Genomic DNA, 27,625 nt, shown 5'->3' with positions numbered 1-27,625 from the left:
CTTGAAGTTCCTCCTGACCACGTCCCCGCCTGCTCCCTGTATTTTGTACTTGAACCCTGACCTTTGGCTTGTATCCTGACCTTTTCTCTGTCTGCCCCCCTGTGTACTGTTGTGCTCTCCTGGTTTATTATCTCGGCCTGACTCACTACCTCTCCGTTACTGCATGCAAGTGGTGTCTAGCACCATCTTGTGAGTCATCACAAGGTGGTAAACTTGTGTAAACTTGTCCATATGGTCCATCTACTCTTTTGAGGAGCGGAACATACTGATATTCACAGCTCATCAAATTGTAAGAACCATTGCCAGCCCTAAGTATTATTTTTTTTTTGTTTTTTCTTAAAACTGGTTACAACATTGGAATGAAGACATTTAATTTACAATCAGCAAAGAAAATATCATGACCAGTAGATTCGATAAACCACATGTTTTCTACTGCAGCTATGAAGGCGGAACGAAACGCCTGCAGATTTGGAATAATATTCACTTAGAAAACTGATACATGTGGCAAACTTGGCCAATTTCCCCCCCTATGAGCTTGAAATTCCGCTCTGAGACAGCGCGCGTCCAAATCCACCCTCTAACAAAGTATCTTTCATTGGAAATCAGATGCCGACTCCCCGCGACTCTAAAACAAACCCAGCACTGATAAATATAGATGGGCTGCCTGCTGACAGATCAGCTGTTATGACAAGATAGTAACTAAAAGGACGCATTAAATGGATTTTAACACAAATATGCCCTAAGTCAGCTGATATTCAGCACCAGCCATGGAAAAATATACATTGAGCTAAAAATAATAGCTAAAAATCACTTGATTTTTCCACTCACGGAGAGCAAGATCAGATACGTACTGAGCGGGATAAGTCAGCGAGACGCCGGAGAACAACCAACTACAACGCATCTGGATAAGGAGGACATTTATTAAAATCTGCCCGAAAAGGAAAAAGTTCATCAGAGGCAGCAAATGACTGGATGGGACTTATAGGAAATATTGCTTCTATCTAATATGATAAAATGTGCATTTCAGAAAATCATTGTCACACCTACAGTATAGACCAAAAGTTTGGACACACCTTCTCATTCAAACAGTTTTCTTTATTTTCATGACTCTAAAAATTGTAGATTCACACTGACGACATCAAAACTGTGAATGAAAACATGTGGAATGAAATACTTAAAAAGTGTAAAACAACTGTAAATATGTCTTATATTCTAGGTTCTTCAAAGTAGCCACCTTTTGCTTTGATTACTGCTTGGCACACTCTTGGCATTCTCGTGATGAGTTTCAAGAGGTAGTCACCGGAAATGGTTTTCCAACAGTCTTGAAGGAGTTCCCAGAGATGCTTAGCACTTGTTGGCCCTTTTGCCTTCCCTCTGCGGTCCAGCTCTCCCCAAACCATCTCGATTGGGTTCAGGTCTGGTGACTGTGGAGGCCAGGTCATCTGGCGTAGCACCCCATCACTCTCCTTCTTAGTCAAATAGCCCATACACAGCCTGGAGGTGGGTTTGGGGTCATTGTTCTGTTGAAAAATAAATGATGGTCCAACTAAACGCAAACCAGATGGAATAGCATGCCGCTGCAAGATGCTGTAGTAGCCATGCTGGTTCTGTATGCCTTCCATTTTGAATAAATCCCCAACAGTGTCACCAGCAAAGCACCCCCACACCATCACACCTCCTCCTCCATGCTTCACGGTGGGAACCAGCCATGTAGAGTCCATCCGTTCACCTTTTCTACAAAGACATGGTGGTTGGATCCAAAGATCTCAAATTTGGACTCATCAGACCAAAACACAGATTTACACTGGTCTAATGTCCATTCCTTGTGTTCTTTAGCCCAAACAAGTCTCTTCTGCTTGTTGCCTGTCCTTAGCAGTGGTTTCCTAGCAGCTATTTTACCATAAAGGCCTGCTGCACAAAGTCTCATCTTAACAGTTGTTCTAGAGATGAGCTGTGTCCAAACTTTTGGTCTGTACTGTATTTCTCTGCATTATGAAACCAGTGACAGATTCAGGACTTGAGAGCCATTTCCATGCTAGACTCTCAATATTAAATGACAGTCATAGGGTTAATGTCAGTTTGCTTTCCAGCAGCTTCTGAGTCCTGGTCAGGTGTTTCCCGTTAGGGACCACTCCCAGTCCCTTTATATACCCTCTGCTACCAGCAGATGGTGCCAGTTATTCTTTGCCATTTGCATACTATGCCAAGAGGTGTAAGGAGCTGCTGTAACCCTCTGTGGAAGTTGCTGTGGTGGCTGCAGTCTTGGTGCTGATTGCAGCAGTTCATTGTTGTGTTTCCCCCCTGTCTGTCTTCCTTCCCTGATGTGTTGTTTTAGTGCAATGGTGGGGCTAGCGTCCCTTACCTGCACACTCGCTAGCCAGGTGTATTGTATTGTCACTCAGGGCTTCAGGTTCCTGCTTGTCGACAGGTGAGGAACCTGTATAGGGAATCTCAAGGAGTGCAGGGTACAGCCGTAGGTAAGTGTCCATCTTCCCTCTCACTAGCGCTAGGGCTCACTTCTAGTGTCCTTGGTATACCCCTTGTTTGTCATTGTGTTACCCCCATTAAGTTGTGTGATTAACTTCACGCCGGACCTTTCCTAGTCCGCGTCGTGACATTCTTATAACAGTTACAAAAAAATTCCCATTGTGGATGGAAACTATTTGGCTAATGGGAAGACCAAACATGGAGAAAAATCCTCTATGTTCCTCTTATTTACAGTGTTCAGTCATAGGCACCATAGCTTCTTCTATAGAGGCCAAAGGGTGGAGAGACCCATATAGGTGCCATTCCTACCTGGAATTGCTATGTGCGCTTTTCCATGTGCAAACAATGTTGTATTTGGCACTACTATACAGTTCTATAATAGTTTATGAAGTGCCACTCCTTTCAGCATTGTCAATGAAATAACCCACAAGCAGTCAGCGGGTATTGTGTCAAGTGACTTCTGCAGCCAATCAGCATCCACTGATCAGCTGCATCGGTTATGCGATACCCACCAGCCGAATGTGCATATTAGGTGACAATATACAGAACGCGAAGGAGCGGTGCTGGTCCAGCAGGTGATTATGATTATGTTTTTTAACGCTCTGGGCCCATTATGAATAATGTTTATAGCAGTGGACAACCCCTTTAATGATTTCCACCACTTTTGGCCCTTTGTAAGGTAGCAGATATCTGGTAATTATGCTGTCTTTGCTAATATATACTGTGTATACTGCTAAGAAGAAGAAATCCAGTTGTCCAAGCATGCATGTTTTCTGGCATGTTGGCATGTTCAAGGCCATGAAGGAGTGCAAAAGTCACCTGTGTTGAATCAAATATAATCATACACCAAGGGAGGAGGCCGGGAAACCAGGTATGGTCAGGTATACTGTAGCGCCGGTGTCCGTTCATTGCTCTATCGGCAGGGGTGCCATCTTACTCACCACTGCGGCCTACCCGTGCCTCGCTGCCTTTTTTCCTCACGGTTCTCCACGTGTGCGTCCTCTGGTTACTCTTCCCAGGGCTTGTGCATGCCGCACAGGTCCTCCGGTAGTGCGCCCAAGGCACGCACGTGCCGCTGCTCTTCTTGGAAAGGGCCAGAGAGCCATTTTCTGGAAGTGCCTCTCAGCCTATCGCTGGTTACTTAAGGCACTCTCCCACTAGGGGAAGTGTCTGAGCAATGTGGTTAGTTAGTGGTCTGTTCCCTAGATAGTTGTTAGGTCTCCTTGTCCAATCTCTGTGTCTTTGCCAGTGTACATTTTCCTATTCCTGTTTCCCGGTCCCGTCGGTAACCCCAGTGCCTGTCTGTCTTGGCTGTGCTATCTACCTCAGCCATCGCAATGGTTTTTGTCTACAGTAGTTATCCTGCTGGTCCATCCTGACCATGCTAGCTGTCTCCGCCATTCCGGTGGTCCCTGTGTACACTAGTGAATCTGCCTGTTCATTTTGGCCATGCTATCTGACTCTGCCTGTCCGTCCTATCTGCTTCAGCCGTCCTGGTGGTCTCTGTGTAGACTAGACTTTGCCAACCCGCACCTGTGTCCGCCTCTGCTCTGGGGGTTAACTGCTACAGTCCAGGTCACTGCCTTGGGAGTGTCACCTGGTGTCTGCCTCGCTGCGGGCGCTTAGTCAAGTGCCTCCCACTAAAGAGTAAGCCGGGGTCCAGTGGGTCCACCTCTACTCGCCAACTTACCATCTCAAGCCGCAAGCGTTACATATACATACTGTATTGGAAAGGGTTGTTTCGCCTTTTCTTCACCCCAAAATAAATTACTTAAATCCCTGTAATACAAAAAAACCTTCATGTATGTCACTATTACTGAAAAGGGGTCCCCTCATCACATTATTTGCCAGGGGTCTTTATTTAACCTGATCAGGCATTTTGTTGGTACCCCGATGCAACTTCCAGCAGTACCACTAACTGCTTCTTCTGAGGGAACCTGTGGTATTTGAAATGATTTGCAGTCTAAAGGCAAAAAGTTATAGAGATGAAGAAGATGAACAAATTGAGAAAAGATTGAGCAGGTTTTGTAATTTATGTATTTAAATCCCAGCTCATTCCATGCTTGGGAGTCCAGTGGGAGGTCCTACTCAGCGATCAACGCCCTTTACCGTCTGATAGTAGAAAAGATAACTGTTAATCACTGATTAGCACCGCCTCATGGACTAATGAGCCCAAAATGAACAGAAAGTTCAGTAAATAAATTACAGGTCAATGCCACATTACCATCAGACAAATAAAGATGAAAGAAACTTAAGCCCACTTTACACGCTGCGATATAGTTACCGATATCGCTAGCGTGCGTACTCGCCCCGGTCGGTTGTGCGTCATGGGCAAATCGCTGCCCATGGCGCACAACATCGCTTACACCTGTCACACGGACTTACCTTCCCTGCGACGTCGCTGTGGCCGGCGATCCACATCCTTTCTAAGGGGGCGGTTCGTGCGGCGTCACAGCGACGTCACACGGCAGCCGTCCAATAGAAGCGGAGGGGCGGAGATGAGTGGCCGGAACATGCCGCCCACCTCCTTCCTTCCTCATTGCCGGTGGACGCAGCTAAGGAGATGTTCGTTGTTCCTGCGGTGTCACACATAGCGATGTGTGATGCCGCAGAAACGAGGAACAACCAGCGGCATGCACCACCAACGATATTATGAAAAGGAGCGAAGTGTCAACTATCAACGATTTTTGACGTTTTTGCGGTTGTTGATCGTTGCTCATTGGTGTCACACGCTGCAATGTCGCTAACGACGCCGGATGTGCGTAATTAACGACGTGACCCCAACGATATATCGTTAGCGATGTCGCAGCGTATAAAGCACATCATTGTAGACCCCCATAAAAAGGAAATGTGCTGTTATCTGTATTGTTCCCGATTTCTGCTGCTCTTCCACTTTATACATTACACACTCAGTGATACAATAAGCTGCAATCACATTCTGTTAGGAGAGACAGGCAGCCGTCTGCTAAAGGCCGGAAGCAACTTCTTACATGAGCCTCACATTTGACCTACAGTATTATGTTTCCATCTTGTCTACATAACTGGAATACAAATTACATCATTTTATGGTGTTTCACTATTAGGAAGTTATTATGTCTACCCAAATATGGCCTTCATTATGTAGACGGAACAGCCAGTTTCCCGTAACAAAAGCTAAAAACGTGATCGGAAACAAAGGCTAAATGTAATATTATCGGAGTGTTGGGTTAGTCCATCACATATCACATATTGTTAAAAATGATCAATTAAATACCTAACGGCATTTGGTAAGATCCTGTCTTGCAAATTTCGTAACATTTGTCCGAATCAATAACGTTCCACAGAGCGAACACTGTCTAAATGCTATTGGTGAGTGTGTGTGTGTGATGCCCTGGCCTATTAGGTCGTCACAGGGTATTGTGCAATCTGCCCTTCTGCATGATATCCAATCCTCCTTGGTTTCGGGTCCCTAGCCTGTGGTGTTGCTAAGAACAAGCTAATCAAAATCTTAGAAACACTCTGCACCACACCCACCAGACACACCAGTGGACAGCCTGAAGGGAATAGGGCTGTCCCCTTGGGGGGTTGGTAATGGGAGGTCAGGAGTGTTAGGAGACAGAGTGTGTGAGGAGAGACTCTCGAGTGGAGAGGTCAGGGAGCTGGGCTCCTCAGTTACTAGGTGGCAGACGTTGGTCTGGGCCTGGTAGGAGCTGGATCCCCGGTCACAGGGGATCGTGTCAAGGGGCACGGAACTGCTGAGGAGGGCAGCCGGCGGCCTTCAGACACCTCCAGGCAGGGGCCAGGGCATGACTGGGTACGTAGACCCTAGGCCAGGAAGTAGCTTCAAGCTTCCTGGTAATTTACCGGCGAGGGTGAAGACTTCACGATTCGTCCTCCACTCGCTCCAAAATTGGGGTAATAGGGCAACGAGGGGGATAGGACTTTCCCAATATATAGTCCAGAAAATCCCAAGCGTGAACCCTGAGAGCAAGCTTACTCCGTTAGCCATACGGGTGAGCGGGACCCGTTCAGTTTCAAGCTGAAAGGGACCAACTACAGAAAGAGGTGCCAAGGTCAAGGTCACGGGCTAACAGGCAACACCACCAGGCACGGGATCCCGGCATGCTCCCTCCTTGCTAGAGTGGTGCTAAAACTTCTGGTTTACAAGTTGTCGGTGTCAGCATTATTGGACTGAGTGAGTACGCAGTGACCCTTTCCTCCCCAACGGTGCTCCCCTCTCACCATCGCCAAGCCCCGGGGCATCTCCCCCCTACCCACGGAGGGGTTAAACATCTGGCTGCCATTCCATCGCCACCGTGCGCTCCCAGCAGCAGCGGTGGTATCCCACCTTACCACACACCGTGGGTGGTGTGACGAACTATAACCACAAACTCCCCTGTAAAAACCCCCTTTTATTTCGAGTGTCCGCACGCGACCCCCTCTCGTGTCCGGAGACCCCTTGAGCCACCGCGGATCTGGATCCGAGCAGCAGCCCGGCTGCTGGCGCTGGGGCGGTACATGTGCGCATGCGCAGTGGCTGTGCCAAGCCGCGCAAACACAGTGTGGCGAGGTGCATTCCTACCCTTTCTCCTTTCTTCTGACACCACTCATTATACTTCTGGGTAAATTAAACTGGTTGTCCACTGCTTCTACATTGATTGTCAATCCTTAGGATAGGTCAACAATGTCTGATTGGTCCAACAACTGACACCCCCGCCAATTAGCTGTTCCCGGTGGCAGCTGGAAATGCTCAGTTCTGAAGTTGACCTGTCAATTGATAGTGGGCATGGCCGGGTACCGCACATCCCATTCAAATTAATAGGAGACGGATGTGCAGCACTTGGCAACTACCACTATCAGAAGACGGGGCAGCTCCGGAACTGAGTATTTCCAGCTGCCTGGTGCCAACGCCTGTAGCTAGTCGGGGGTGGAGAATGTCAGACCCCGGCCGATGAGACATTGATAACCTATCCTATAGATATGCCATCAATATAAAAGTAGTGGATAACGTCCTTAAAGTAGCAAGTGGCCGCTGTGTGGGCATGCACGACGAAGCGCAAGCAGTGCACATGTGCATATGGTACATGCCAGCAATGTCTAGATAGAGCTCGCTTTGTAAAAAGTAATAACAGGTACAGTACTAGTATAGTTGTTTTAGGGGTTAAGTCCCCTACAACACTATACAGTCAATTTAAAATGAATTTTGGGGGTATATGATTCCTTTTTAAGACACAGGAGAGGTTGCAGACAGTGAACCGTGCATGTCACAAGCACTGTGCAGGCTCCAGCCACTGAGTGTCATGAGGGACTAGGGGCACAGTGGGAAACCAGGGCCCCTAAGCTGACCCTCAGACTAGGGGTCCCTGTGCTATCCCTATTCTCAGAGATATCCCTAATAGTGGGGATGTCGGAGTCTCCTTCCTGGCCCTGCTCCTGACCAGTCCTGATCTTATAGCCCCAAACCGTTCCCCAGGGGGGTCGGCACAAGAGTGTGATTTAACCCACAGAAATAGACAAGCAGAGAAAACAAATCTCTGTCACAAAGCACGCACACACAGAGGTACAAAACAGTAAGAGATTAGAAGGTAAACAAGAGCAGGGTGGAAACAAGATGACGGGTAACTCCACAACAACACCAAACGCAAAGCGACACTTTCTCCAGCCAGTCTGGGACACGACAACTCACAGACCAACACAGCATAAACTATAGTTGGCGTAGGAAGAAGATTTCCTCCAGCCTAAAAATGAGAGGAGCAGAAGTCATTAGCTTTCTTACAATATGTGATCAAAGAAACCTAACGAGCAGGCTACCAGAGGTTAACTCTTCCTAGCCTGTCAGACAGTCTGACTAGATCAGAAGCACCAGAGAAACCTGACACGCTATGTACGTGGAGGTATTAAGTGACCTGGAAAAGGGAAAGGAAACCCTGCGTCTAGGGAAGACAGAGATAGTAACCCCTGACCAAACCTGCCTCACCACCCTAGATAGGTTCTACACCTATGCGCCAAGCCAGATACCTGACCTTAGGATGACCCTAGAGCTGGGCCCTAAATAGGGAACGGGTGGGATGAACTCTTCACCATCCCCACTAAACACTAAAGAAGACACAGGTAGCACACACATATGGGGAAAGCACATGAACAACTTATCTCCAGATGCCTCAGGAATACATTCAGCAAAACCAATACATGTGTGCAAGCCCCCTGCTTGCATCCAGAGCTTATGAAGGAACTGAATATCACAAGTACAAATCCAGGGAAAATGAGTGTATTGAAACCCAAGGGGAATTACAGATGATTAGCAGCTGAAGGGAAGAGGAGCTCTGTTGGGTCCTAAAGGGAAAAGGATGAAAACCGAGCAGGAAAAATAGAAAGTTATGAAGCATTTTGCACAGCCAAATGCTGTGACCTTCTATTGCTGGACACCACAGGACTATCTGTCACCCGTGACACACCCGTGTCAAAACCATTGGACGGAGTGTCATACTCTGCAATATCAACGGAGCCTAACGCCACCATGTCTGTTGGCGAGTTTTGAACCAAACCCCGTGTGACACTGAGACGCGCAGAATACACGGATCTAGGTAACTTTACAGTTATCACCCAGTGAATGCTTAGACTGTGGCTATGAAATGGTTATTTAATAGAACAAATATCATTTTTTTTTTATTTTTGCCCCGAAAATATTTAAATAAGCATTTAGTGCTAGTAATATGGTGCCTATATGCTACAGATCCTATTTCATGTTTTCATTACATGCTCCTGAAGGAGGCTTACTCATCCAACTATTCAAAATAACTGTATGGAAACACAGCATGTATTATGAGAGCGTCACACTGTGTAATTCAGGATCAAATGTAACCTTTGTCTGACGTAGAGGAAAGAAAATTCTACAAACAGGCAAAAAAAAGCTCTAAAATGTTGAAAATGTTGACGAAAGCACTCCCATACATTGCAGTCACAGATGCAGCATGGTTTACTGATGGGGCTTCATTAAAGGGGGGGCTTAGTTTAGATAAAAAGATATTCGGGCACCTATTAGCCAGTTACTGTACAACACAAAATGTCTGTGGGATACATGGACAGCCCCTCGATTTCAGTAGGCCACACTTGCAACTGGCCAATTAAATTGATGAGTGGGTGTGGTTTGGTTTGAGTGGGTGGGGTTCAGACCACCGAACACTGGAATTTTACTCTAGTTTGAGCCATTAAGAGAATTTAGTAGCTCTCTTCTTCACAACAGTTCTTTCGTGAAATACCCAACACTATTGCGTATATTTGGCTGCCAATAGGACCTACGAGCTGATCGATGGAGGTGCTAGATGTTGGACTCCCACTATCTGATGATGATGACCTATCCAAAGGACAAGTCATCAATATCTAAGACCTGGACAACCCCATTAAGCCACTACTACCATGGTGATGTCAAAGAAAGGATGCAATAGCACCCACTATTTCTTTAAAAGGAATCTGTCAGCAGATATTTGCTATGTGAGCTGAAGCCAGCATGCTGCAAGGGTTTACACAGAAAATATAGGGATGTCTGTCTTGTCATAGTCCGATCTTTTGTGTGTTTAAGCAGCAGGAACCTTACCATTGCAGGGCTACAATGTCAAGTGCATGGCAATTCGGCACAGCCCCTTCTGTGACAATGTACAATCTCTATAGAAAGCTAGGTGTGGGCGAGACAGGACTCTTAGCTCTGCTACATGACTAAAGCTAAAAGTGCAGATTGTGTCTGAATGGCTGCACCCAGTAATCTCAGTGATACATTGTTGGATTCAGGGTCTCTTTGCCTATATCATGCAGCTCTTAGTTGAGATAGAAAAAACCTGCTGACAGATTCCCTTTAACAACATCTTATACATACTCTTAGTTAAAGGGGTTGTCTGACAGTGACAACCCCTTTCCATGTGCTATAATATTACACATATGAATGTCATACAAGAAAGACTCTCGGGATTATAATTTATGAACCAGAATACAAAGCTTCTCACTGTGGTAGACACACGCTGTCCATGTAGTCTATGGATAACCATTATTTGTATCTGTCAACCTGCAATACTATAGTAGCAATGTATATCCTATGGCAGGTTTTGTCATTGGTGGGAGAACAGGAGCCAACCGGTAAGAATCACTGTAGCAGCTTCCAACCTAAAAGAGGTCTGTTCATAGACTGAGTGGTTCTGCAGAAAGCAGCCATGGTTTTTATAGTCTCATACATCCACGACCTGAATAAAGAGAAGCTGCAAAATACACGAATCATTGGACAAGAGTGGGTCTGTTTCTGATAGAGAACTAGAGAAGACATATAGAAGTATATCTATCCTTACCCTTTAGTAAGTCTGTCCTGGTGATATGTTTATTTTACTCACTTACTGTATATAACGCTATTAATTTCACAGTACTTTACAGATGTGGTCACCACTGTCCCCATTGGGACTCACAATTTAAATTCTCTACCAGTATATCTTTGGAGTGTGGAAGGAAACCCACAAAAACACGGGGAAAGCATACAAACTCCTTGCAGATATTGTCCTTGGTGGAATTTGAACCCAGGACCCCAATGCTGCAACACTGCAGTGCTAACCACTGAGCCACCATACAGTGCTAACCACTGAGCTGTGCACATTTCATTTAGTGTTAAGCATGTGCTCCCAAATAGCTCAACTAATCGGAAGTTTGGAGGTAATTTTAGCCAGCGTTATCAAGCCAGCTTTAGACCCTATTCTCAAGCTCTATAACTTAGGCTGCTTTCACACATCCAGTTTTTGCCGTTCAGCAGAATACGGTAAAAACTGGAAAGAACGGATCCGGCGTGTGTTGCCGCACAATCCATTGTTTCTCCCATAGACTTGTATTAGCGCCGGATTGTGCCGCATGGCCTTGCGTTGCATCCGGCTTTTGCTGCATCCGGCGTAAATAGCTGATCCGACAGCCGGATGGAACGCTGCTTGCAGCGTTTTTTGTCTCCAGCGAAAAACCGTATGGCGCCGTGCGGCGTGAGTTATAATGAAAGCCTATGGGCGCCGGATCCGTCATCATCCGTCATATGACAGAATCCAACGACGGATCTGTTTTTTTGAACTGCGCATGCTCAGTAGCACAACGGATCTGTCAAAAAACGGAAGGAACGCATGGAAGAAACTGATTGTGCTGTTTCTATTTGTCTTAGTTAACACTGTTATTTAATGTTTTTCATGCTTGTCTTTGCTGCCATCTACTGGTCAGACCTTTCGGCTCCTCTGTTTCTTTTGTCCAGCCCATGGGAGTGTCTGATGACCCTCTTGCATCACATCCTGGTATGTGCATTCCAAACCAGAGTTTTGTGAGAATCACATCCCTTATTGGAGCTGCTAGAAGCAAAGTCTTCTGACCATGTAGTAGCTTCAGAAACAAACATCACTGGAGAATTACTATGCCAAGTACTTGGACCGCTGTACTTCTGCATGTCTTTAACCTTTGGAGAAAATAAACCACCATTGTTTCATCTCATCATGTGCAAGTTTAACTCTGGAGCGCTCTGGTCCTGTCTGCCCCACCTATAGGAAAAACGAAGGTAAGATTCTCACAACCTCTCACAACTACGCACCTTCAATCACCTTTAAGTGGGGACAGAACACTGATGCAACGGATGCGTTTTTTCGCCGGATCCGTTGCATAAGTTTTTGTGCCAGACGGCAAAAAACGGATGTGTGAAAGCAGCCTTACCTTTTACCTGTATTGTTTTGCAGCACTATAGGTGCTAGAATTTCCTTTATCTCACTCCCAAAAAGGCATTGCTCCTGCCATTCACCAATGACTTGCCTGCCCTGAACTTAAAGCCTGCCTTTCTGTTACGCTTGTGTGGCGCCCTGGACAAGCCAGGACGTCACAGGTACACCCCACACCCCGGCTAGGCACATCTAGGTCAAACAAAAATCCTTGTTGCCTCCCTCCAGGGGCTGATGTCCACACCAGGGGGGTGGAGACAGGCGGTTGGCCCCACCCACCGAGGAGTTCACAGTCCTGGAGGCGGGAAAGAAGGTCAGATAGTGACGAGTAGTTTGGAGTAGAGGAGTCTGACCGTGTCCGGGTGCGTGGCCCGGGCACTTACAGCAAGGTTGGCAGACGGTGGTAACAGTCTGCAGGAGGGGCTGATTGACGTGAACCGTAAGGACCGGGGACGGGCGGTGGCCCGCCGGTACTGGATCGGGGAGCGAAGAGAAGCCAGCACCATTCGGCAGGGCTTACAGACCCCGACCAGGCTAGGAGTCGCCGTAAAACCGGTCAAATCCGTTAGCGAAGGGAACTTCCGGGGTTTCCCAGCAGTCAAGACCCGATTGAAAGCAACAACTCAAACCGTGAAGGGAAATACAGTCACCGCCAAGGCTACAGTTCCCAGGGCCAGATCCAAGCTGGGGAGCGGGTTACCGGTGGGAAGCCACCAGAACCGAGAACATAACACAGGTGCAGGGAAAGGCAGTCACCACCAACCTACCGGGAGACAAACACCGCAGCCGTCTGTGGGACCCGTCCATCCAGCCGTTTGTTTTACCGGAGACTTTGCATTCATCATTGGCTGAGTGAGTACCACTGTGCCGTGCGGCACCGCGCTGCCCCCGCGACCCTGCACCTCACCAGGCCCCGTAACCCGCCTGCCATCCCTCCCTCACCAGGCCCCGGGACAACCAATCCCCCTACCCACGGAGGGGAAGAACAACATCTAAGCTGCTCCCTGTCATCGCTCCCGGGATCCCCGTCCAGAGCAGCGGTGGTGTCACAACCTCACCACAACCGTGGGTGGCGTCACGGACAATAAATCCCCAAAGCCATTCCCCTTTTCACTCACGGGCGAGGAGCGCCGCTCGCGTCCCCGGGATCCGGCCCACCGCTCGAGCCACCAACCGAGCAGCAAGTGAAGCAGCAGCGCCGGACCCGAGCGTGGTGAGCACAGCGTCCCCTCCCCGCCCGCGACAACTTGGCGTCATGAACAGGATCTTACCGCTCTGCCATCTGGTAGAGGTGCGCCTTGTGACCGCCGGAGGTGTCCGGCCGAAAATTTTGAGACGCCGCCATTTTGGGCTCGAAAAGTCCCCGCTCGAGCGTCTCCGAGCGAAAACCGAAGCCCCTCCCCTGTAGAGGAGGAGCCGGAAAAAGACTAAGGGGGACGGTTGGCGTCTGGCCGCATGTAGCTCATGGCTGTGGAAGCAGGGACGCCAGGACTCTGCGATCTGCTGGTTCCTGGAAAGTACCGGTACCAACATGTCCGCCCCATCCAGCTACACAGAGGTTCCAGAGCCTGTGCCCGGAACAGCGGCGTGGCTTAGGGCCCGAACGGCGGGGATCTGCCGGCGCTACCCCGGAGTCAGATATGTCTGCTGATGGAGCAGTGCACCGCGGAGGTGGAGGAGGTAGCTGCGGTCGCCTGGGTGTACGGAATGGAGGCTATGATGGAGGAGCTGGTGAGTGACCCACGCCCCTGTGTCCCTGAGGGACCGGCCGTTGCGGCTGAGGGACCCGGTCTACCCCTGGCCCCCATGCCGCCCCCGTCTTCCCTGCCCATGCACCCTGCTACTGCTGGTCCGTCTGACATACACCCCCTCGTAACGGCAGCCGAAAGAGTGGTGAGCTCGGAGACTGCGGCAGCTGGCGGCAATCCGCCTGGCGCAGGGACAGATGATAGTGACTCCGGACCTGACAGAGCCTGTTTCGGAGGAAGACGAAGGAGTCGTCGCCCTGTATGGCATCGAGGCCACTTACATCCCCCGGAGCGGAAATAACGGATATCGGGCTGCCCTTCCTCGTCGCGCCTGCTATGCGCTGGAGGGGCTGGTACCCGTGTTCTTCCACCCAGGGCCGGGTGAGGAGGACAAAAGTGAACAGTGAAGTCAGCGGAGCCCCACTGCAAGTTGTCCCCGTTGGGACCACCAGTATAGATGAAAAGTTTGAATGATAAGTGAATTAACAGAAGATGTCACCTGATTGGAACTTTGATTGAACCGGCCGTTGCCGGCAACTAGTCCCCGTAGGGACTTTCTGCAACCATTGCGTAAGGGACTTCTTACGGACAAGCCCGAGAACTGGCAGGGCAACCACAAACTAGTGGGATGTAAATAAATGTTGGCTTGAAACCGTTACCGCCTCCGGAGAGGCTGATTTGGGAGGATGGGCCTGGAGGAAAGGGATGGCCCGGGCCCGCCACTACTGTAACCGGTGGCGATCCTCCGGGGGTTCAGGGGTCCCCATGGACGCGGGTCCCCTGAAAGAGACCGTACCCGCTCGGGCAACTTGGTTCTGGACTGGGGTCAAGGGGTGCTGCCCACTTCTTAGGGGCATAGAAGGAGGCTGTGGACAGAAAAGCGCAAAATAGGGTCTTACCCCGATATGTGTGGGGTGGGGAGGGGGGAGTAAACTCACTCACCTGATGTAGTTGTGACAGTCACAACTACTATATGTGCATGTACAAAAAGATCCACGGCTGCAGCCACCCAGTGGCAGACATCAGAAAGCAATAGAGAAGGGTGTTCAATTGCCGCGCCAACAGATCACTCGTTCAGATGATGAAGACCAATGTCACTTTATTTGCATACAGGTCTACGCGTTTCAGGAGCACCTGCTCCCTTCCTCAGGACCGTCAGGTTAAAAATAACATCAAATCTAGGAGCTGGGACCCTGATTCCAGTGATGTGTCACTTGCTATCATTTTGATAAAATCCCAGTTTTCTCTGCTGCAGATCTAGCATAGCTCAGAATACTGAGCCTTGTAGAACCCTGTCCACATCACTGATTGGTAGATTTCTGTTAATATACAAAGCTGCCAATCAGAGGTGGGGGCGGGGTTATACAGAGCAGTTGACTAGGAGGTACAAGACACCTAGTCCTGTAATGATAATCTCTTGCTGATAAAACACTTATTTAATTGAAACAGCAATATACAGCTTGAAGGATTCATCCTTTGTGAACACTTTGTGTGGATCATCATCCCTCTGATAAAATGTATGCTTGTGGCTACATGTCCCTGTAAAGATTAATTCAGCTGAATCCCTTTTATTCTTCTTTCTAAAGAATTAGAATTCCATAATGAATTTGTCTGACTTTGCATTATCAGTTTTCATGACAGGGACAGCTTATCATTCAGCAGACGGTATAGAAGGTAAGTGATGTAAGGTTACCTTCTCGGCCAGTAATTCCCGGATTCTGTTCGCCTGCGTGCGGAACTTCATCAGCTGGGACTCCAGGGCTACACATCTCTCTTCCCAGTCTATGGCTCCTTCACATTCCAGTTGTTCTGCCATGCTTGCTCTAAAATAAAACCGTAAAACACATAACCAGCATGAGTGGTGACTTTGTGACACAGTCAATGCTCCCTCCTCTACTTCCTGCAGAGGATCTGCTACAATGAGCCATCTGTGAGACCCAGTTGAATCCTGTTTCTTATTACTGATGCTATCATGAGGATTAGTCGAAAGCAGCTGGAAGAAAAGCAAGAATATGGCAAGAAAACATTGTATTCTTAAGAAAACAAACATAATTCAGAAGTGTGAACAGCTGATTATATTAAACTGGGGGGTTTCAATGAAGTCCCTGCCATGACCGAAATGCCATTCCTTCAGTAGTTGACCACGTAATACAAGAATGGGACAGTTCCACTAAATAAGAACTTTATTCTCCTATAAGAGGGCAGCCATGACCAGGAATCACCTCTTTGATGTTATTATACCCTAGTAGACAGGCTCAGACTGTCCCACAGAGAGATGGGTGAATCCCCTGGTGGGCCCCTGGTAAGTAGGCTCAGATTGTCCCACAGGGGGATGGCTGAATCCCCTGGTGGGCCCCTGGTAGGTAGGCTCAGATTGTCCCACAGGGGGATGGGTGAATCCCCTGGTGGGCCCCTGGTAGGTAGGCTCAGATTGTCCCACAGGGAGATGGGTGAATCCCCTGGTGGGCCCCTGGTAGGTAGGCTCATATTGTTCCACAGGGAGATGAGTGAATCCCCTGGTGGGCCCCTGGTAGGTAGGCTCAGATTGTCCCACAGGGAGATGGGTGAATCCCCTCGTGGGCCCCTGGTAGGTAGGCTCAGATTGTCCCACAGGGAGACGGGTGAATTCCCTGGTGGGCCCCTGGTAGGTAGGCTCAGATTGTCCCACAGGGAGATAGGTGAATTCCCTTGTGGACTACTAGGGTATAAGAACATCATGGAGGTGATTCCTGGTCATGACCACCCCTATAGGAGGCTGGGGACCACTCCTGCACAGGGGCCCACCAGGGAATTCACCCATCTGCCCGTGGGCCAGTCTGAGTCTGCCTACTACGGTATAAAAATATCATATAGGTGATTCCTGGTCATGACCCCCCTCTTATAGGAGGCTTGAGGGTCACTCCTACACAGGGGCCCACCAGGGAATTCACCCGTCACCCTGTCACAGGGGTACATGAGTGGCTCCAATAGGGGATCATGACCAGGAATCACCTCTATGATTTTCTTATACCCTAGTAGGTAGGCTCAGATTGACCCACAGGGAGATGGGTGATTTCTCTGGTGGGTCCCCGTGCAGGAGTGGCCCCGAGCCTCCTATAAGAGGGGGGTCATGACCCGGAATCCCCTCTATGATGTCCTTATACCCTAGTAGGCATGCTCAAACTGCCAACAGGGTCACGGGTGAATTCCCTGGTGGGCCCCTGTGTAGGAGTGACCCTCAAGCCTCCTATAAGATGGGGCTCATGACCAGGAATCACCTATATGATGTTTTTATACCGTAGTAGGCAGACTCAGACTGGCCCACGGGCAGATGGGTGAATTCCCTGGTGGGCCCCTGTGCAGGAGTGGTCCCCAGCCTCCTATAGGGGTGGTTATGACCAGGAATCACCTCCATGATGTTCTTATACCCTAGTAGTATAAGCTCCAACTGACCCACAGGGAAACCGGTAAATTCCCTGGTGGACCACTGTGCAAGAGTGCCCCCCCCCGCCTCCTATAGGGGGGTCATGACCAGAAATCACCTATATGATGTCCATATACCCTAGTAGGCAGGCTCGGACTGGCCCACAGGGAGACGGCTAAATTCCCTGGTGAGCGCCTGTGCAGGAGTGACCCCCCCCCCCCAGCCTCCTATAGGGAGGTAAAGACCAGGAATCACCTCCATTATGTTCTTATACCCTAGTAGAAAAACTCAGACTGGCCCACAGGGAGATGGGTGAGTTCCTTGGTGGATCCCTATGCAGGAGTGCCCCCCTCCAGCCTAATATAGGGGGCTGATGACCAGGAATCACCTCTATGATGTTCTTCTACCCCACTTATGTGTTAGAGCAGTAAGCCCGCATTATTCCCCGCACATGTCTGCTGATCTGATCAGCAGACATGTGAAGCTAAGAGGTGCGGATGGATCTCTGATCCTCCCGCACCTCTTAACCTCCTAAGTTATACTGTCAAATTCTGACAGCACAACACACTAATCGTAATCACGTAATCACGCAGCGCAAATGGGGGTTGTCATTGCAACGTGGGGTCAGATGACCTTTGTCGCTGCCATGACCTGTTTCCTGTGAACTCCAGCAGAGCGCCAGCACTCACAGGAACACAGCATTTCTTCTCATCAGAGCGATGCTGAAGCATCGCTCTGATCAGCAGAAGCATTCAGAGTGTACAGGCATAAAGTCCACTAGGAGGACTAGTAAAATCATTAAAAAAATGTAAAAAGTTTTAAAAAATATGAAAAAACCCTCCTAAAAATTAAAATCACTCCCCTTTTTGCCCCATTGAAAATAAAACAATAATAAAAAATACATATATTTGGTCAAAAATGCCCGATCTATCAAAATATAAAATCAATTAATCTGATCGGTAAAGGGAGTAGTGAGAAAAACAGTCAAACTGTCAATTACTTTTTTTGGTTGCCACAACATTGCATCAAAAGGCAGTAACAGGAGATCAAAGCAAAAAAAAGCTACACAAAAATGGTATAATTAAAAACGCCAGCTCAAATGGAAAAAATAAGCCATCAATGAGCCCCAGATCATGAAAAATGAGAATGGAATGCTATGGTTCTCAGAAAATGGCGCAAAAAGGGCAATTTTTTATTTATTTATTTATTTTATTTTTTTTACAAACTTCTGATTTGTTTTCACCACTTAGATAAAAGTAGAACTATACATGTTTGGTACTGACCTGGGGAATCAGAATGCCAGATCATTTTTGACAAATAGCAAACAGTAAATGAAAAAAAAAATCTCAAAACAAGCGTGCAATTGCCCTTTTTTACAATTTCACCGCATTTTGAATTGTTTTCCCGACTTCCAGTACAATATGAGACAGAATAAATGGCGTTGATCAAAAGTGCAACTTGTCCCGCAAACAAAAAAGCCCTCCTATGGCTATACTGAAGTAAAAATAAAAAGGTTTTGACTCTTGAAGGAAAAAAATTAAACGAAAAACAGAAAATTACCGGGGGGTGAAGGGGTTAAGATTTTTTTCTCAAACTTTCTTTATTTTCATTTGAGCTCATTGTCACCCCTATGAATCTAAATAAGTCTGTCTGTCTCCCTCTCTGTCTGCCTGTCTCTGTTTCTTTCTTTCTCCCTGTTTGTTTCTCTGTCTCTATCTCTCACTCTATCAGTCTCTCTCTTTCTCTCTATATCTGTCTCTGTCTGTTTCTGTCTCTCTAACTCTCTGTCTGTCTCTCTTTTCATCTGCTATCCATCTCTCTCTGTCTGTCTCTGTCTGTTTCTGTCTCTCTGTCTGTCTCTCTCTATGTCTGTCTATCTCTTTCTGTCTGTCTCTGTCTGTGTCTTTGTCTCTGTCTGTTTCTGTCTCCTTCTCTCTGTCTGTTTATCTCTTTCTGTCTGTCTCCTTTTCTCTGTCTGTCTCTGTCTGTCTCTCTATGTCTGTTTATCTCTGTCTGTGTCCTTTTCTGTGTCTGTCTCTGTCTATCTCTTTCTCTGTGTGTCTCTTTGTCTCTCTGTCTCTCTCTCTGTCTGTTGCTCTGTCTCTCTCTTTGTGTCTCTCTCTCTCTCTGTCGGTCTCCACCGATATCATATTCCCTCACACCCTTCTTATACTAAGAATGCCCTTCGTTACCTATAGCAACCCATCACAGCTCCTATTAATGACCTGTAGTTCCCAGCCCCATTGACTTTAATGTAAGCAGATTTTTGGTGAATAACTGTAAAGCGCGGGGTTAAATTTTCCCCTCTAAACATAGTCTATGATGTTCCCTGAGTCAAATGAGGTGTCTTTGCAAAATTTTGTGATTGTAAATGCGACGGTGCGGGTTCCTTTAGCGGGCATACATACATACACACATACACTCAGCTATATATATTAGATAAATGTCATTCCATGTTTAGACTGTGTGCTCATTGCAGATTTGGTGCAGAAATTTTCTGAATCAAATCTGAACCAAGAAAATTTGTTTTTGGTGTATTTTTGTGCCATGCGTTTTTCTTAATAAAGTCAATGGGTGGGTACATTCTAACTGTGGACCTCCCACAGCAGATCTCCAGCATTTTCTGCTATAGATAATATTATTCGAGGTAAATGACACATCATTGCATTTTTACCATTTTTTTGCATTATTTGCACTAGTTGTCCAAAGACAAAATATACAGCAATTTCTTGCTCAAAATTCATGAAGCACGTGCACCATTTTGAAGAATTTATGGCAATGAAAAACACGAGAAGAAAGAATGGCCAAAATAGAGGAGGAATTCTTGGCATCTTGTGCTAGTAAACCTCTAGCATACTTCCGCTACATTGATGACCTGCTAATAATCTGGACAGGCTCAAAGGATGATCTGATCACCTTCCACAACAACTTCATCAAATTCCACCCAACCATCAAACTCACCCTCAACTTCTCACAGTCCCAAATACATTTTCTGGATACAACCATATACATCAAAGACAATACCATACAAACGTCAGTTTATCATAAACCCACAGGATGTCCGGCATATCTGAGATGGAACAGATTTCATCCAAGACAAAAAAATCCATCATCTACAGTCAGGTTCTGAGGTACATCTGGATCTGCTCAGACAGTGAGGATAGAAAGCTACATCTGCTATCCCTGAGAAATACAATCCTTCAAGGATACCATCCACTGGTAGTAGATGAACAGATCCACAGAGCTACAAGTGTGGCGCCCCTGAGTATATCAGGGTGTCACAGGGTACTGCAATCCTTACCAAGGATGCAGGGCCTACCCCCCATGGTTCCAGGTTCCCGAAAATCGGTGTCACTAACATCAGCACAAATCCCAATCACACCTCACATCATGACCTGTCAGACACACCAGTGGGTTGGATAAGCGGAATAAAGCCACCCACCTAGGGGTCAGGAAGACCGATGGGAGAAAGTGAGCAGTTTTAGTAGAGCCCTCAAAGAGTGAGGAGCTGGGAAGTAGTAGCTCCCGGGTAGCTAAACTAAGGTTGGGTCGCAGACGGTGGTCCGGGACCAGAGGGACTCGGGGACCAGTGGCAGCGACATTGGAAGGGTGCGACGGACATAGTCTAGGAGGACTGTCGGCATCTGACATCCAAAAGGAACTGACCAGTACCAAGCACGACGGGGTACAGGACCCTAGGTCAGGAGCGGGTTCATCCGTTCTGATAATTAACCTAAAAGGGAGAGTCTCTTTATGAACTTCCCTAGAGCTCAGAGATTGAAGGTGACAGCACACCACGGGGGATAGGGCTTTCCAGTAACGCGGCTGTCACAAACCACCGGGGGGGTCACTCAGAGATCCCCCGCGCTGGCTACCAGTACGTCACAATCGGGGGGTAACAAGTGGGGGTCACCCCTCCTTTATACCTCCCGACCGACAGACAGAGCACGTGACGCGCTCTCTAGCGCCCCTCTTATAGTCAGGCCAATTATGGAATTGCCCGACAATAAGCAAGGAGGCCGCTATACTACTTATGCCGATTATTGAAAGGTCCCCGGTGAGAGTAAGGTATATATTCCCCCGACCTCCGCGGGCGGAATATATAAAATCTCCCCGAATCTCACTGGCCTCCCCACAATAATCCTTGGCACAATTCGCTGCCACCAACCGCTTCACGGTAACTATTAGCCGAACACACAGACGTGGGATTCAAGATCGAGATAACAGAACAGCCCAAGATTAATTATATAATTTAATCAGCCTAAAGCACACTAGAACTACAATATATACAATAGGGAATCTACAGAATATACATATGTCAGAGTACAGTTACAATCAAAGCATGGGTTACAAACAGGTATGCAATTCACTCAGTTACCTTGTGCGTCTGGCCACAGGGGGGCGCTGTACCCAGGTTTCTAGGATCCTTCCCACAGATGTTTCCTACACGTGCCCCCAGCGAGAAGAACCCTGGAAAATGGCCGAAGTAGGGTTATCAACCTGGCCAAATCCAGGTCCCCTCCTACCTTCGTGACCTCACAGGGAGCACTGCTCCACCCCTGGCTTGAGTTATGGACAATATCCCAACATGGAATATGGGCCATAACTTTGCCTGGGAGCGTCGTAGGCGGACGCCAATGCTCTCATTGTGACAGTTATGAATTTAGCTACAGAACGAGGGGACTCATGACCTGTCTGCCAGTTCCCCATTGGCTGATATCACGCCTGGGGCATTTCCCAATGTCCTGCTCCCATAAAAAGGGGGTGCCGGCATCGTCCACATGCGGAGACACCATTTTTATGGTTGCCATATTTATCGGAAATATGGCTTGCGAGATATGAACCATTTTTTACTGGAGTCGTTCTGTCTGGCTATTTCCATAGCCTTGCTAATGAGATACAGCTCTTGTTACAGGGTGACGGCAGGGAGTCATCCTGTGTCCTTTGTTCCCACACCACCTCATCTCCATATCACAGGACATGGCCATGGAGGTGTAAGTGGAACACTGAGGACAAGAAGGGAGGGGGCACTGCCAGGGAGTGATGAGGGATTATGACTGGAGTCATAATTCACCTTCATATCCCGGGATTTGCCTCACACCTCCCCCCTTTTGAGGGCGCTAGGGGGCAGCACACTCCGGTGTTCCCCCGTGCGCCCGTCCGCGACCTCTCCTTGTCGGGACAGCCCGTCTGCGTTACCGTGGTCACGGCCCCTTTTGTGGCGAATGGTGAAGTTGTATTGCTGGAGCGCAAGGCTCCATCGCAACAATCGCCCATTCGTCCCAGAGACGGTGTGCAACCAGCTGAGGGGATTGTGGTCCGTCTCCACGATGAAGTGGCGCCCGTATAGATAGGGTTGCAGACGCTGCAGGGCCCACACTATGGCCAGGCACTCCTTCTCCATCGTGGAATAGGCAACTTCCCTTGGTAACAGCTTCCTGCTCAGGTACAAGACTGGGTGCTCTTGGCTCGCAGAGTCCACCTGGCTGAGCACCGCACCGAGGCCGAAGTCACTGGCGTCGGTCTGTACTACAAACGGCCGCGTGAAGTCGGCTGCCTGTAGCACGGGCGGGCTGGACAGGGCGTCCTTTAGGGCCCGGAAGGCTGTCTCGCAGTCCATTGTCCAATCGACTGCAGAGGGCAGCTTCTTCTTGGTGAGGTCCGTCAAGGGCTTTGCCAGGCTACTATAGCATGGAACAAACCTCCTATAGTACCCAGCGGTCCCCAAGAAGGACATCACCTGCTTCTTGGTCCTGGGGGTGGGCCAGGATGCGATGGCTTCCACTTTCTCAGGCTCGGGCTTCAGTGTTCTCCCACCTACCCGGTGACCGAGGTACTGGACCTCGCTCATGGCCAGCTGACACTTTCCCGGCTTGATGGTCAAACCTGCCCGGTGGATCCGCCTGAGCACCTGTGCTAGATGCTCTAGGTGGTCCTCCCAGGTGGGACTGAAGACGGCAATGTCATCTAGGTACGCGGCCGCGTACCCTTCAAGTCCCTTGAGCAGGGTGTTGACCATCCGCTGGAAAGTGGCGGGGGCATTCCTCATCCCGAATGGCATCACCGTGGACTCGTACAGTCCAAATGGGGTAATAAAGGCAGAGCGTTCCCTGGCCTTGCGAGTCAGGGGGATCTGCCAATATCCCCGGCTCAGATCCATGATGGTCAGGTACTGAGCCCCGGCCAACTGATCGAGCAGGTCATCGATGCGTGGCATTGGGTACGCATCGGCGACCGTGACCGCATTGAGCCCCCTGTAGTCCACGCAGAACCGAGTGGTTCGGTCCTTCTTAGGGACGAGGACTACAGGCGAGGCCCAAGCGCTGTTGGATGCCTGGATCACCCCCAGCTTCAGCATCTCGTCAATCTCCTGGCGCATGTGTTGCTGCACCTCCAGGGAGACCCGATATGCTGAACGCCGGATCGGGGGATGATCCCCAGTGTCCACGTGATGGACAGCCAAGTCAGTCCTTCTGGGCTGGTTGGTAAACAACCCCCGGAAGGGGTGTAGGGTGGCCCACAGCTGGGACCGTTGGTCCTCCAAGAGCTGGTGGCCAACCTCCACATCCTCAATGGATCCGCCTGCCCTAACCTGGGCTAGCATATCCAAGAGGGTTTCCGCTTCTCCCTCCTCGGGCAGGTTGCACACGGGGAGCGCACATGCCTCCCGCTCATGATGTGCCTTCATCATGTTCACATGGAAGGGCTTCCGCCTTCCACGGGCAGGGTCCAGGGTGACCAGGTACGTTACAGGGTTGAGCTGCTGGTACACGAGGTATGGGCCTTCCCAGGCTGCCTGAAGCTTGTCCTGTGGTACGGGGACCAGTACCCACACCTTTTGACCCACTTGGTAGGTCCTCTCACAAGCGTTCTGGTCGTACCAACGCTTCTGATCGGCCTGGGCTTGAGCCATATTGTCGTGTACCAGTTGCGTCAAGGCCTGCATTTTGTCCCGGAAGCGCATGACATACTCGATAACCGACACTCCAGGGGTGGCCAAATCCCCTTCCCAAGCCTCTTTCACCAGAGCCAGGGGGCCCCGCACACGTCGCCCGTACAGGAGCTCAAACGGTGAGAATCCTGTTGAGGCCTGTGGAACCTCCCGGTAAGCAAATAACAGGTGTGGGAGATACCGCTCCCAGTCACGCCCATGGGAGTCGACCAACATCTTAAGCATCTGCTTTAAGGTGCCATTGAACCGCTCGCACAGGCCATTAGTCTGTGGATGGTACGGGCTGGCCACCAGATGTCGCACCTGGACTTGCTTACAGAGGGCCTCCATCAGCTGGGACATGAATTGGGTCCCCCGGTCAGTGAGCATTTCCTGGGGAAAACCCACTCGGGAGAAAATCTCCAGCAATGCGGTGGCCACCTTGTCAGCCCGAATGGACGACAAGGCCACTGCTTCTGGGTACCGGGTGGCATAGTCCACTACCGTCAGTATGAAGCGTTTCCCGGAGCTGCTGGGGATGGCCAGCGGGCCGACCAGATCCACAGCCACCCTCCTGAAAGGCTCATCGATGATTGGCAGAGATACCAGTGGGGCTTTGGGGCGTGGCCCCGCCTTCCCCACTCTCTGACAGGTTTCACACGAACGGCAGTAGGCAGCCACATCGGCCCCCATTTTTGGCCAGTAGAAATGCTGGTTTAACCTGGCCTTGGTCTTAGCGATCCCTAGGTGTCCGGCCATCGGAATCTCATGTGCGATCCGCAACAACTCCGTCCGGAACGGATAGGGTACCACCAACTGTCGGTCCCTGGGCCACGCCTCCGGTGAACCCTGCTGGACCGTGGCCCGGTACAGCCGTCCTTGGTCCCAGACCACTCGCTCCGGGTCCGAGTCCGAGGGAGGCTGTGCCGCCTGCTCCTTAAGAGCTTTCAGGCTGTCGTCAGCTTCTAACGCTGCCTGAAACCCCTGACTAGATGTGGCCAGAATCGACGAGACTGTCACATCTTCAGTCAGTACCCCGGGACCTGTGTCCTGGCCTCCACCTGACTCGGCTGCCACTTGGTCAGAAGGGGAAGAGCTATCGGACCTCCGGGAGGCCCCTTGGCTTCCAGCACTCCCACTGCGGGTGACAGCGGCCACAGCCGCTGCGACCGTGGGTCGTGCCTGCTCCTCCTCCGTTCCTGACCAAGTCGCCGGTTCAGGCAGACCTACCTGGCTTCCTGACACCCCGGTTGTGGGGGAACCATGCACCGAGATCTTACCTGGGAGCACTTCCGCTCCTGGACCGGCCCCAATCTCACCTGCCTGTTCCCCTCCTGCAGCAACAGAACCCCGCTGTGAAATCTCTGGGGACCCCACATTTGCTGTGGTAGCCCCCACCCCACACACTGGTCCTCCCCCTGCAGCACCCTGCTCTCTGCTTATCCCTGCAGAGGGCAACAGATCCCAGCTCACAGGCTGGTTACTTGTAGAGGCATTGTCACACCTTTCTCTGACCCCCTCCCCTGTCACAGCTGCAGCTGAGTGTGTGTCTATGGTGTCTATGCAAGCAGAAATATCAGAGTTCACTCCCTCCTCCCTTACATCATTCATAGATAACACATTAACATTGTCCGGAGGCATGTCAGCACTGGCTGAAGGTTCAGCCCTTGGTTGGGGCCCAAACTGGGAGGTTATCTGCCCCAAATCTGTCCCAAGTAGCACGTTTGCGGGGATCCGATCAGTTACCCCCACCTCCCTCACCCCTCGCCCTGCGCCCCAGTCCACATAAATGTCAGCAACAGGCAGCGCCGGGTCAGTGCCTCCAATCCCGGAGACAGCGAGGGTTTTTCCAGGGATCAAGTCTTGGGGGGACACCATCTCAGGCCGCACCAGAGTCACCTCCGAGGCGCTGTCTCGCAGTCCTATGGTCACAGACCGGCCGACGGTGACAGGTTGGAAGCTGTCCAGGGACCTACCACCACCCCCACCCACACAATACACCTTGGGCGGCCCTTGGGACGGGGACGGAGCCGGGGCCTTGGGACGCTGAGGGCACATGGCCTTGAAGTGTCCAGGTAGGTTGCACTGGTGGCACCGTCTTGGTTCTGCCACGGGCCTGGAGAGGGGAGTTGAGGGGGACACCCCCTGCAGTCTAGGGGCAGGTGGGGCAGTCGCAGAGTTCATCTTACCCCCTCTCCAGGTGCTGCTGGTGGCTGCTCTCCTGGCCTCCGGGGCCCGATTGTTGGTGTAGTCATCAGCCAGGGCAGCTGTAGCCGTGGACCCCTTTGGCTTCTGGTCTCGGATGAACTGGCGGAGATCCTCAGGGCAGTTCCACAAGAGTTGCTCCGTGATGAACAAGTCCAGGATCTCCGGTCCGGTGGAAAGCTGCAGGCCTTGGGTCCAGTGGTCGGCAGCTCGGGCAAGTGCCCGCCGGTGGTCAGCCCAGGAGTCCTTTGGTCCCTTCTGTAGGCTCCGGAACTTCTTGCGGTAGGACTCTGGAGTGAGGTTGTACTGTTGGATCAGGGCCCGCTTGATGGTGTCGTAGCCCTGATCTGCCTCAGCAGGCAAGTCCCCAAGGACATCCAGGGCCTTACCCCTTAAACGGGGGGTCAGGTATTTGGCCCACTGGTCCTTGTTCAGATGGTGCTGCAAGCAAGTCCGTTCAAAAGCAGTCAGGAAAGAGTCCAAGTCTCCATCCTTCTCCAGCACTGGGAAGTCCTCAACACGGACCTTTGGAAGTTTGGTGTTTTGAAGGTCACATGTGGCTGATGAGGGCCGGAGCTGAGCTAGCTGCAGCTGGTAGTCACGGTCTGCCTGTCACTCTCGCTCTCGCTCTTCACGCGCTGCCTGCCGCTCTCGCTCCGCAGCCTCACGCTCTGCGTGCCGCTCTGCCCTGCGCTCTGCCAGGAGTTCCTTGTAGCCCTTCTGGTCTCCAGCCTGGAGAAGGGCCATAGCCATTTGAAGAAGGCTATCCGAGCCTCCCAGGCTCGGTGGAATGGCACGTGGTGATCTGCGGCACGCTGCGGAGCCTGGTGATTCACTGTCCCTTTCAGAGCGGAGGGCTGGCATCTGGCTCGTTGAGGAACCTTGGGTGAGCTCCTCCTCATCTTGTCCAGCAGTGCCAGGTTGCGCAATGTCCTCGGCAGAACGGTTTTCTGGCGTCGAGCTCCTGGAGGACTCGTGGGCAACCTCCTCATTGCTGTCCACAGCACCGTCCTCCCTCTCTTCGGCTCCTGCCTTAGCATTGGCCAGTTGCATAGCTCTGCTCCTGGTGCCATCAGCCATTCTTGCAGACTTTTGGTCACTGACACAGAACTGACACCTGATGCCTCCACACACCTTACAGTATCTGCACTCTGACACT

At 50.1% G+C, this 27,625-nt stretch overlaps 1 protein-coding gene across 1 annotated transcript in view; it reads right to left on the bottom strand.

Moving 5' to 3' along the window:
* Window positions 1–27,625, bottom strand: part of PLEKHH2 (pleckstrin homology, MyTH4 and FERM domain containing H2) — a 239,776-nt gene that overhangs the window by 187,942 nt on the left and 24,209 nt on the right. The window contains exon 2 of the mRNA XM_075339186.1: window positions 15,621–15,750. Coding sequence (XP_075195301.1) covers window positions 15,621–15,743 — 123 coding nt within the window. The 5' untranslated portion in view covers window positions 15,744–15,750. The remainder of the gene's footprint in view (window positions 1–15,620; window positions 15,751–27,625) is intronic.

This window comes from Anomaloglossus baeobatrachus, chromosome 3 (genome assembly GCF_048569485.1).
Source record: "Anomaloglossus baeobatrachus isolate aAnoBae1 chromosome 3, aAnoBae1.hap1, whole genome shotgun sequence".
Classification (NCBI taxonomy): Eukaryota; Metazoa; Chordata; class Amphibia; order Anura; family Aromobatidae; genus Anomaloglossus; species Anomaloglossus baeobatrachus.
The sequence above is the reverse complement of the archived record's forward strand: the minus strand, read 5'-3'. Positions and strand labels throughout refer to the sequence as shown.